General features: G+C 35.6%; 1 protein-coding gene across 1 annotated transcript in view; it reads right to left on the bottom strand.

Moving 5' to 3' along the window:
* FMN2 (formin 2) overlaps nucleotides 1-12096 on the bottom strand; it is a gene marked incomplete at its 5' end in the record, with an annotated part of 185795 nt that overhangs the window by 59962 nt on the left and 113737 nt on the right. The window contains 2 exons of the mRNA XM_083348703.1: nucleotides 385-476; nucleotides 10628-10689. Coding sequence (XP_083204829.1) covers nucleotides 385-476; nucleotides 10628-10689 — 154 coding nt within the window. The remainder of the gene's footprint in view (nucleotides 1-384; nucleotides 477-10627; nucleotides 10690-12096) is intronic.

The raw sequence follows: 12096 nt of genomic DNA, 5'->3' as shown, positions 1-12096 counted from the left end.
AAGAGACCAGGAAGTATCAAGGTTATGGAAAAATAGCTAAGCAGGGATAATGATCAAATTAAACCTATTCTCATGAAGAACAAGCAAATAGTTCTTTCTGGGGAGGAGCAAACAAACCAAAGGACTTGTAGTGAATTTATTTACTGGAAGAAGAATTGGGAAAATAGGAGGACACCACTATTGTGCAAACCACCAGAATAACACGAGGACATCGTAATCCAGTTTTCTCAAACAAAGTGGAACTGAACCTTATGGCTATTACATGTACTGAACTGGTTAATTATTTGTTTCAATTCGAACAATGTGTGTTGTATCTGAACCTGAACTAAAAAGTTAATAGTTTGACTCTTTCCAACTAGTGTAGATGGTTCACAGTATCCTTACTGTTCAGGTTTGTCCAAAGATTTAGCATTCTCCTTTTCTTTACTTGATTTGCCATGCTTTTCTATCTTTTCCAGTTCATCAGATTGTGCTCTCTTGAAAAAAGATTCACAAATATAAAGAAAATTGTGAATAGAAGTAATACATACTCATAGGCATAACTAATTATCTAGGAAATTAAATAATGCTTACAATTCAATTATAACCATTCACTTATAATTAGTTCAATTTATTTTAATTATTTATACAGAAAGTTATTCAATATTTAACATAAACATGTAATAAACTTAGGTCATGAAATAATGTTAGACATGAAATGTTTATTCAGACAACTATCACTAAATAAAAACCTACATAGCTATGATATTAAACATTTTCAATAAGTCATTTTATTCGAGCATGGATTAAGCTGATGCATATATGTGAACTACAAAGCCACTTTTTGTTTTTTCAATAGAAAAGGGAGAGAAAAACTTTTTAAAGAAAGGCATAGTTATTTTCAATCCACACTCAAGATAACTTTAGTTATGGGAGATTCAATCTGTTTAGAGGGCACCATTTAAACAGAAATAGACAGGGTAATTTGAATCCAAAATTGTAGTGGATGATTTTTGTAGAAATTTTTAATTGCCCTTTTTATTAACAAGTTGATTTTGTCTCTCCAACTAACTGTATACAAAGGACACCAAAATGTATTTTTTACACAAAAATCTATTTTGAGATCAAAGCAATGTAATGAAAATTCCATTAAAGCAGTCTACAGTTTATCATCTGTAATATACCAAATTGAAAATGACTGCTTTACAGGTATGATTAGGAGATGCTATTTTCTTTCAGCAGTATTCTGTTCTGGGTAAAGAATAAATGTTATTAATGTATTTACATCCCACCTTTATTTTTGTACAGCTCAAGGCAATGTGCATACTACAATGGTCCTGCCTCCTACTTTGCCCACAATAACACCTTCCCTGTGAGGTGGGTTGGATTCAGAGACAGCGATTGTTATTTTAAAGACTGAAGTATTTTCAAACAATTTTTCCTGAATGGAATTCCCTTCACAGAACTTTAATGCTTATATAAACATGTCCTTCCTTCTGAAACTGAAATCCAGGCATAGCTTGGGCTCTCCCCATAGTCCTACCTCTTAAATTATCAACCTTATGACTTACGCATTAAAAAAGGAAGCTGTGGCAAAATCCTTAATGTTTTTGCACAATTTAATATTGTACAGCAAATTTCTAGCATCTAACTGAGAAGGCGTGAGCCTAAATGGACTCCAGAATATGGTAGAGGACAGGAAGGCCTGGAGGAACGTTGTCCATGGGGTTGCGATGGGTTGGACATGACTTCGCAACTAACAACAACAACTGAGAAGGATATTTCAACTGAGTTTTAATTCTAAGCTGAAGAACAAGTAAGAACTGTGGTAGTAGACTTTGACAATGTTCATAATTAGATTACAAATGACATAATGGGTCTATTTATGAAAATTAATTGAATAATACCCAATACCCAATACAAAATATTTGAAAACCTTATGGTGTAGAAGTGTCAGATTTCTAATATAATATAAAATATTCGAATTGCTCAAGACTCTGCGTTAGAGCAGCGATAGTTTTATTTTCCCAAATATGCATAGTTACAGCAGTGCATTAGTTATTCACGAAGAAATCAGACACTGAAAACTTGCACAGAGTACTAAATGTCACTGCCAGCAACTATCAGCATGCAAGACACAATCCTGGGATGTGGTAAGGGTGGGGGTGGGGGAGATACTTTGCCAGATTGAGAGGTCCAAGAGCTGCAGGCCACATGGGAAAAATTATGCTAAATTAATGCTTGAGGATGTTTTGGCAAATCCATGTTTCTATAGTGGCTGTCCAAATCTTGTTAGATTTTCTGAGGTTTACTGTAGCCAATCAAAAGTAGAGTTACAAAAGATCAAGCAAATTTCTGAACAATGAACCACTCGCCCAAATCCCCATCTGGAACAAAATGAACAAGCAGCACACGTGTAAGCAAAAAGAGTGACAGAGGCATGCCCTTTATGAAATAGGTTCTTTAAAATGACATATTATTCAGTTCTGTAGTTCCCTCTGTTATTTTTTTTTATGCATGCAGAGGAGTTCCCAGGATGGGGCATCTGATAATAGGAGAGAAAGGCAAGTTATCGTTGAAAATCCAGGCTAATGGAAGACGGCATTGCTTCTAATGTATATGGACCTGGAAAGTCTCCAGAGTAAGCAAAATAACAGGTCTACTGATTCCCTAGAGGCCTGTGTCAAAAAGGCATTCCTTGCTTGCTTATAAATGTTTATTTATTCAATTCAAATGTTGTCCAGCTCTATGATTCTAGGCCAGTGGTCCCCCATGCTTTCTGGCTTTGTAGATTGGTGAGGGAGAGGGGAGAAGGGGATGGTTCCATGCAAGTGGCAGGCAAGTGCACATGCATGCACAGCTTCATTTACGCAAGTGGGGGCACCCACAACTGCTGTTCACACACAAATGGAGCTTTTTGTGTGCATGCTCACCCACTACTTGCATAAGTAGACTGCGTGCATGCACACATTCGCCTGCCACTTCTGCAGCCCAGTCCTAAGCAGGTCATGGCTCAGTACTGGGCAGCCAGTGGAAGTTGGGGACTCTCGGCAGCTTATACTAAAAAATAGGGGGGAAAAATCTATGGCTCCAGAGAACCATATTCCCTATAACATGCCATGCAACCAACCAACAGGATCTCTATAAATTAGTATCTATCCATGCCTTTCCACCAGGTTTGGTTATAAATACAGTACAGTCTTAGAAATGTCAGGCCCCTTAATAAACATATCTAAAGAAATTAAATTACACCAATCAATCTTTCATTATTTTCCAAAACAGATATATTTTAAGGGCCCAAGAAGAGACCGGTATTACAAATTTATTTCATACAGCTCAAAGATATCATGTTTATAATTGCATTTATTTATTTAGCCCACGGCATATCACATATGGACTAGTTGAATCCAGTAAATATAAATGTTAAAAAAGATTTATGTTCAAATATCAGCATCTAGGCCATCTAACCATTGAAACGCAGCATTGTTTATATTTAAAAAAACCAAATACTAGACCGATATACATACCCTCAGCTTACAGCTGATCATGATGTGACCTACCATTTGATGTGGGATCCCAAAGTCACACTAAGGGGAGGATACTATGCCCCATTCATACAGAGAGTCCCAGCAGACTCTGTGTGTGGTAAAAATCCTATCCAGGATTGTCCATTGCTGAGGTGATAGTTCAAAGCCTGACCCCCTTTTCTGTAGGGCCATTTATATGTCTTTGTCTGAAGTGTGAAGCAGGTTTGCTCTCCAGTCTATCCTAAATGTCTTGTATTATGCAAAGTCCACCAGCACTGAGACACTGATTATCAAAGCCCAGATGAGAAGGGGTGGACACGTATTCAGAGTGGATAACCAATGTATGCTTCACCAGTTACTGCATAGTGTACTGTAATCTGGGAAGAGACCTCAAGGTCAACCACTCAAGCACTACCAAGAAGTTGTAAAAGAAACTGTACACCACTGTGACATCCAACCAAGGGAACTGGCAGCTATAACTGCAGATGGAAGCCACTGGCAATCCCTGTGCTATGAAGACGCCACCAACTTTGAAAAAAGATGCCACAAAAAACTAATAGAAAACCTTGAGTGGTCTTAAAATAATATCCACGGTTACTACAAAATGGAAATCCAGGCAGTGGTGGGATTCAGCCAGTTCGCACTAGTTCGGCAGAACCAGAAGCTAATTTTTTGTTGCCCAGGCCCAGCATGGTCTTCCGGAAGCAGCATCCACATAGACAACTGGTTGTTCACATATTTGAATCCCACTACTGCTTCCAGGGCCCCACACTGTGCTAAATTCTGGACTTCCAGACTGGGGCAGAAGAGTTACCTCTGTGTCCACAGATGAACTGCACAACAGAGTGTCGTCTTTGAGCCTGAAGAACTATTCTCTATATTGGATTACTGAAGGAATCTGGGACTTTTATCCAAGCAAAGGTTAGACTTGGGAAATAATTTTATCTCTCTTTTATAATGCTAAAATTCTGATATTCAGTGAAGCTAAATGGTGAGAATTTAGAGGAAACTTGCAGTTAAACTATAGGATTTGCAAAGGCGCCTAAGTTTCAACTACAGAATTTGCAATGAGCTCTATCGTGAACAGACACCACAGCAAATTGACCAAAGCTAAATGTAATTAGTGTCCAATGATTACAAAACTTATCTACTAACTCCATAATCAACACAATATGATTCTGAGTATCAATCTCTTACAAATAATAGTGGATTATAGTTTTCATGCCTTACTATTTGGATTCTTACCAACTGTGCACTAGGTAAGACCCAGCCAGGCTCTTACAAATGATGAGATTTGAAAGAGACTAAAGCTCATTTCGCCTTTGATGTGCACAATACAAAAACCTAGCTTTCAAACCTTTAATTATTTCCTGATTACAACATATCTGGATGAAGCTTTGGTGAGATGGCAAAGGATTAAGCATTCCTCTCCTCTGATTCGGATCAGTGTCACGAACAATAACAAGTAGGCTTGGAAGTTATTATTCTGCATCAGTTAGATTACTACATATTCATACATCATGGTGGAAATGTTGTTTATACCATTATTTGGGAGAAAAACAAGCAAACATCTCGAAGGCTTCTAATCTCTTAGTAAAATATGTCTAGTTTTGAGTCTTAAAATCAAATACAAGTTTCCACATGGCATCTAATGTAGTGTGAGCCAGAAAACCTCCCTGATGCAGGGATTTGGGTGTATTAGGCACTATTTGAGAAGATACCTGTGTGCGTGTTGTACAACAACAAAAGCAGTCTAGGATATGGCAGAAAATGTGATTTTAGTCCTTTCTAAGCATTAATATGAACATGTCCAGGAAATAGATAACTTATTATTCTCACTGGATCTTTCTGATGCAAGCAGAATTTTGTAACATATTATTTGGGTAACAAGACAGAACCCTTTAAAGATAATTTTGGCTACATATCACTCCTTTCTTCTTTCCTTTTAAAACCCCAAGCTCTATACACTGTATATATAGGAAATAAAAAAGAGGAATTTTCCCCTCAAAGACAATGTATCAAAGGAATATTTAGCAGATGGTTCACATAAAATTTCATTAGCTCCTGATTACATTTGACACATCTTTGAAATGATACATTGAAATAAGTTAAATAGAAACCTGCTGGGTGAAAACTAATTATAATTTAGAACAAACAGAATGCAGGATTACTGTATATTCTTTTACAGTTTCCTATTTGTTATACTTCACATTAGAAACCAAAACATTTTGATGAAAACATCTTGGAAGGCAGTCTTCAGAGTCCATAAATCTAGGGCTGTTCTTAAAGATATAGTTCTTTACAGGTATTATCTCCTGCAGCAGAATTATATCTGTGACTAACAAAGCCAATTTCAGGACTTCTCTTTGGCTGACCCCCTTATCTGACTGTAATAAATACAGTTTAGTGAAGGAAACTAATAAAAAAGAGTAACACATTATCTTACCCCAAATACTCTCTCACACTCACTCTCTCTCTGTACACACACACACAAATTCATTACATACATAATCGAAATGGAATAGACATTATGACCAAAGTCTCAACCTGATTTGTTCTTCTTTTTGCCTTTCCCATGATCTGTTTGATCTGACTATAAATAAGGATAATAAACCTACTATTTATAATAACAAGATATAAAGCTGTAGAAATAAAGCACTGTAAATGAGAAACAAATTTGCAACCTCAAGGCTAAATATTCTTTCTGACTGTAATGGAATGTATGAATGACCCTGGGGAAAGAGTAGAGAAATCAATCAGACAAGACAGGCAGGGTCCCACAATCACTTAATGGTCTGCAAAAGGAACTCAGGAAAGACCTGCCCAAATGGATCAAGTAGTTAAAAGTGGAGGAAGGAAGTCTGTGTCTTCAGACTTGCAAGATTCTGTTAAGCAGCCTGACAATAAAATAGAATTAGTTCATCTTGTCATATTTCATGTCTGGTTTGCCTTGGAGGGCTGACACCTACATCTATGCAGCAAGTCTGTTTGCATTGTACTTACAGGTACTGTCTCTTTTCCTGAGAATTCTTATTATAATCAGTGGCTAGTGGGAAAACCCCCCAAATATATAGAACTTCCTTGTGTAATTCTATCATATTCATTCCAGAGACCACAAATGAATGATTAATTGATGTTTTTCAATAATATAACAATACCATCATCTATTTCTTGTCTTTTTTCCACTACTTCATTGTCTTAGTTCTCTTCTGTCTAGAAGATGCAATGCTCTTCTTCAGCTGAGATGCTGTAGTGCAAATTTAATATGAATTAACATGAAGACCTGGCTTCGCCAGTTGGCTTGGGGGCCCAATGGGGGTGTATCATTCTGGAAGTGGTTGACAAATTAAGAGAAGACCCGTCTTCTCCCCCATGAGCATCCTGCTCCCTTCATTCTCCATATTTTTAATTGTAATCTTTACTGTTATTAGAAATTTTTTGTTTGTGATTTTACTGGCTCTTATTGCTGTAGCTGCCCAGAGTTGCCTTGAGTGGGTGGCAAAAAAAATCTAATAAGTAAATAAAATAAAAATAAATAAAATAAAATTTGTGTTAACATGAAACATGAATTCTTCCTCTACTGCTTTATCTATAATCTTTCATTAATTCTGACATCTCAGTTCATGAAATCATAGCAAGTTGATTATTTAATATAATTGGCTTTCTAAGTAAAAAAATCAGAAGCTAGTAATAGTTTGATTTCTTTCATTAACCAAAATGAACTGGCTATTTAGACACCTGGAATTTAGTTAGTTTAGTTAGTCGTAAAGAAGCAGCAGTGGTCATTTAATGCATTATTATTCTTTTTTATCATTGAGGAGAGAAAACAGTAGAAGGAATGACAGCTTAGTTTAACTGGACGAGCATTCATTTGACACTCTTATGTTTCTACAGATGACTAAATGTTTGGGCAAATCCTAGGATTTATGTTAATCTTTGTAAAGCCTACTATAGTAAAAAGATGGCCAATTACCCATATTGTATGATTAAAACTCCCCAAATGCTTTTGAAAATAAGAAAACAGCAAAATGATCAACAATCAAAATATTAAAATGTATGTAATATCACGGTAGGTAAAATGTCAGTGAGCATACATGCATTTAAAATTATAGGGAGTTTCCTAAGTAATAATAATTTTAAAAAATGTCAAACCATTTTAACAATGGGAAAAGAGAGGGGTTTTTTTTCAGATGCTTATGTATTTTAGAAGTCATCCAACTCCAAAATGATTCTGAGTCATTTACATTTAAAATAGGACAACAACATCAAAAAATAATAACTCAAGGTTTGAAAGGACAAATAGGTGTTTAAAAACTTGTAGAATATCATTATGGTGGGGGCCAAATAGATCTCTGTGGGAATCTTAATCCAGATAAGACAGGTCTGCTGGGTCCTGATAAATGACATTGTTTGATTGAGGGGACTCAATTTGCACCAATTCTGATCTTACTGGATGAACAAATTTGTTCTATAATCCTCCTACGAAGTCCTTCCTGGCATAAAAGAAAGCACAATATCAATGCCTTGAATTATCCCTGGAACTTCAGTGGCAACTAGTTCAGTCTGTAGAGCAATGGAATCATATGGGCATACAAGGGCAGGCCCAGCACTGGTAATACCATTGCATTCTCAATCAGTTGCAGCTTCTAAGTAGTCTTCAGTGGCACTGTATGTACAGCATATTGCAATTTTATGACTGTGAAAGGACTAGGGCATAACTGACCATCTGGAAAACTCCTGATCCAGGAAAGGGTGCAACTGGCTGAACAGATGAAACTGTACAAAAGCCTTAGCTGTGAATCCAGGATGACTCCTAGATTGAGCCCAAGGAAAGATATTATACAATTGAAATACGACAATGTGTATACTCAGTTGTCCATCTTAAATATTAGTTCAATACACATAAAACTTCATCAAAGGAAAGTAATGGTAACAATGTTCTCCTTGACTAAATGATAGTCTACTTTTTTCAAATGACAAACTTAATAGAAACTGTGGAAAATTAATACTTGTGTAATGATTAGATAAAAATATATTCACTGTCTCAAAATCATATAGATTAATAAGCCTAAATTAGAGTCCTTTGCTGCAGGATAACAGACCAAAGGACTACAATATGTTCAGTAACTATGCAGTCTAACAATACTTGAATTCCTTAGTAAACAGGAATTGAGCCTCAGGATTGTGGCTTTTGAAATTAGGGTGTGTTTAGACTTGGAGGCTGCCCAAACTTCTTTCACATCTCGAAGGAAAAGCACCATGCCAAACATATGTAATCAGCAAAAAAAGTGATTACATTTTGAAGAAAGATCATAAAACAAATGCTCCCATATGTTGCAGACATCAAATAGAATATCTGAGAACTTGCATTGCAATGTTTTAACTATATAGTGAAAAGAATGTTCTGATCTTACAATTAATGCAGTGTGTGAAAAATAACAGAAAAGGTCATGTAAGTTAATAAAGAATTTTAGAATAAGGAACAACTTATTCTAAAATGTAATTATGGGTAAGGGAGAGTGAATTAACTTAAGTTTTGCTTAAAAGCTAATCAATTCAAATAAGCAGTTCATCATGTCCTGAATTAGAAATTGGGGGTCAAATACAAAGGAGAACAGGAACCATTTAGTTCTCACCATTTAACACTCTTTATGGGAAAATTAATAAAACAATTATCTAAACAAGTATATTTATAATATATATAGAATATCAGAGTTGTTGCTGAGTTTATTTTTTCAATAGATGAGTTAATTAGGTAGGTGTTTGAACCTCTTGGAGTTGCTTTAAATAGAAATGCATGATAAAGTATTTAGTAGAAATTTAATGAATTGTACATAATCCAAAGTTTTCATCATTATATACAGCTCATCTGGATAAGAGGATATACTCTAAAAATAAAAATAGATGCTACCTAGAACTGCATTATCTTTTTTGGCAGCTGTTGTACACTTTTGGCTCATACTTAAGTGGTGGTCTGCTAGGACATTAAACCCTTCTCACAGTTGCTACTGTTGAGCCAGGCACCACCTATTTTATACCTGTGTATTTAATTTTTGTTGTCTATGTGTAGGAACTTGCTTTTCCCACCACTGAATTGTATTTTGTTGAACAGGGCCCAGTGTTAAAATCTGTCAAGATCCTTGAAAGGGGGCTGGACTAGAAGACCTCCAAGGCCCCTTCCAGCTTATTCTGCTCTATTCTATTCCAGTCCAGTCCAGTCCATTCCAGTCCAGTCCGGTCTGGCCTGGTCTGGTCTAGTCTGGTCTAGTCTGGTCTAGTCTGGTCTAGTCTAGTCTAGTCTAGTCTACCTTCTAAATGTTAGCTATTCCCCCAACTTGGTGTCATCTGAAAATCTGATGAGTTCCCTTGCTACCCAATCCTATCTATATTATTTATGAAGATGTTAAAGAGCTCAATAAATTATACAGAGCACAGAACTTGCATGTTTCATTCCATGTAGAAGTAGTTCTATTGCACTGTTTATCAAGAAGTAGGCTATGGTCTGTTTTGTTAAATGCCTTGCTGAAGTCCAAGTATACTATGTCTACAGCATTTTCCTTATCCACTAATTTAAAATTAATTAGTAAAGTTGTCTGACCTCACCAAAAAAAAACCTGTTACAGTAAATTTTTTAAAAGTACAAGAAATTATAATGTAACTTAGTTAATCTGCAATAAAAACTCACTAACAAATAAGCATAAATCAAAATTTGTTTTGTATAAATATATTTTATCACGATGTTTTTTCAATATATGATATCACATGTTATAATGAAGCATCATATGGATTCTAGAAAGACATCCAAAGGTCCATAATCTCTTTGAGGAGGCTTGAAACAAGGCCGGCACTATGCAAGCATTTATGCAATATAATTCTGTATACTCTTCTGCCATACAGTCAGAATGGAAAATAGTGCACTAGGTATTAAACTGGCACCTAGCTCAATGGGAACAACAAATTTAACAAAGAAATATAGTCAGGGATATTTCTTCCTTTTAACTGTCACTGTGATATTGTTCTACCATAACAATACAATCAGTCATAATTGTGATTCTGCCATTTTTTTTGGCAAACATTGTAAACTATAATTAGTGCATGTACATTTTTGTTTTGATACTCACATTCTCATAAAGGGCTTGAAGAGTCTCTAAGTCCACCACAGAGTTGTCCAAATTCATGACAGCTATGAAAAAGGCAAACAAAAATATATAAAAAGAAGGATTACATTTCAAGAAAAAACTATGCATAAAAAATGACCTGCTGGTCATACAGCTTAATGGATTAAACTTTATTAATGCCTGAAGAAAATGTTCCATCTGACAGAAGACTAGTGGAACCTGGCATCACATTTTAATATAGTCAAGTCATCTTTCCCCCACAATCATGTCTGTGGTGAGCTTATTCTTACCCATGTCACAGAAAAAGTCAAATGGTAACAATATACTTTACACCGGAGTTGATGGTCTGACTTTGAAAAGTACACATTATAGCAAAGGAGATCTGTTTCTAGCTGAGTTTCAGCCTTTAAGTGTTTAATCCATGGATCAACCCGACCGGATACCCAACTTATATGTAACAGATATAAGTTTGCTTAAAACAACCTATGTAGTTAGTCATTACACAAACAGCTCCATAAGTATGACTTCAAAAGAAAAGTTTCATTTAGAATTAACCAGGAAGGGCAGGTATCATATTTAATAATAGCAAAGATATAAGGATTTAGGCTGGTAAGACAGAATTTATTAAGAATGATTTCAGAAGTTTATCTTAGTGCTACTTAAAAAGGAATCAAGAAAGCAAAATTAGTTTTTAATGTATAGAAATCTCTAGCAAAGAAAGGAGATCAAATTTCTATGACTTCTCACAGGCGGAAAACATTCAGACAGAGAAGCAGGTATACTAGTCTCTTAACCATGAGCCTGGTTACATGATGCCAGAACAGACTGTCTAATTGGGCAATTGCAAAAATATTGGTTTATCTTTATTAAGGAAAACCATTCTTTCTTTAGATATTGAAATGGGCCTCTATTAAGTTCACATACCATGTCTGGTTATAATTTACCAAGTCCACAACTGTATTTTAACAAAATTATCCATGTGGCAAGCTTTCTACATACCCTATAAAATTTTTGGTGATGTCATTAATAAAGTTCTTAATTCATTTAAAATAGGTTTCACCTTTTACATCTTATCAGAACGTCAGGTCTGGGGTAAACTTAATCATACCTGCAAATTAACTACTAAAACAAAGTTTAAAGAGCTTAATTAAAGCTGACACAATCTAGAAATTCCCAAGCGAACAGAACATCCTGAACAGGGACGAGGTACTAGTCCACTACCGAGTCCATGTGGGTTATATTCTTGAATTTTAATTTACCCTAAGTATTCTGTACATAGAGGAGAAATATCAAATCAAATCAAATCTTTATTATTGTCGTAGACGAGTGGTTCTCAATCTTTTCTTCACCTTGAAGCCCCTTTAAATACCTTTTGTGGCCTTGGACCATGGCCAAGGACCCCCAAGATTTAACTCAAGATTTAAATCATAGCATTTCTTCAAGCCTTTGGGGACACCCTGTGATGACATCAC

This window comes from Vipera ursinii (genome assembly GCF_947247035.1).
Source record: "Vipera ursinii genome assembly, chromosome: 1".
NCBI classification, from domain to species: domain Eukaryota; kingdom Metazoa; phylum Chordata; class Lepidosauria; order Squamata; family Viperidae; genus Vipera; species Vipera ursinii.
The sequence above is the reverse complement of the archived record's forward strand: the minus strand, read 5'-3'. Positions and strand labels throughout refer to the sequence as shown.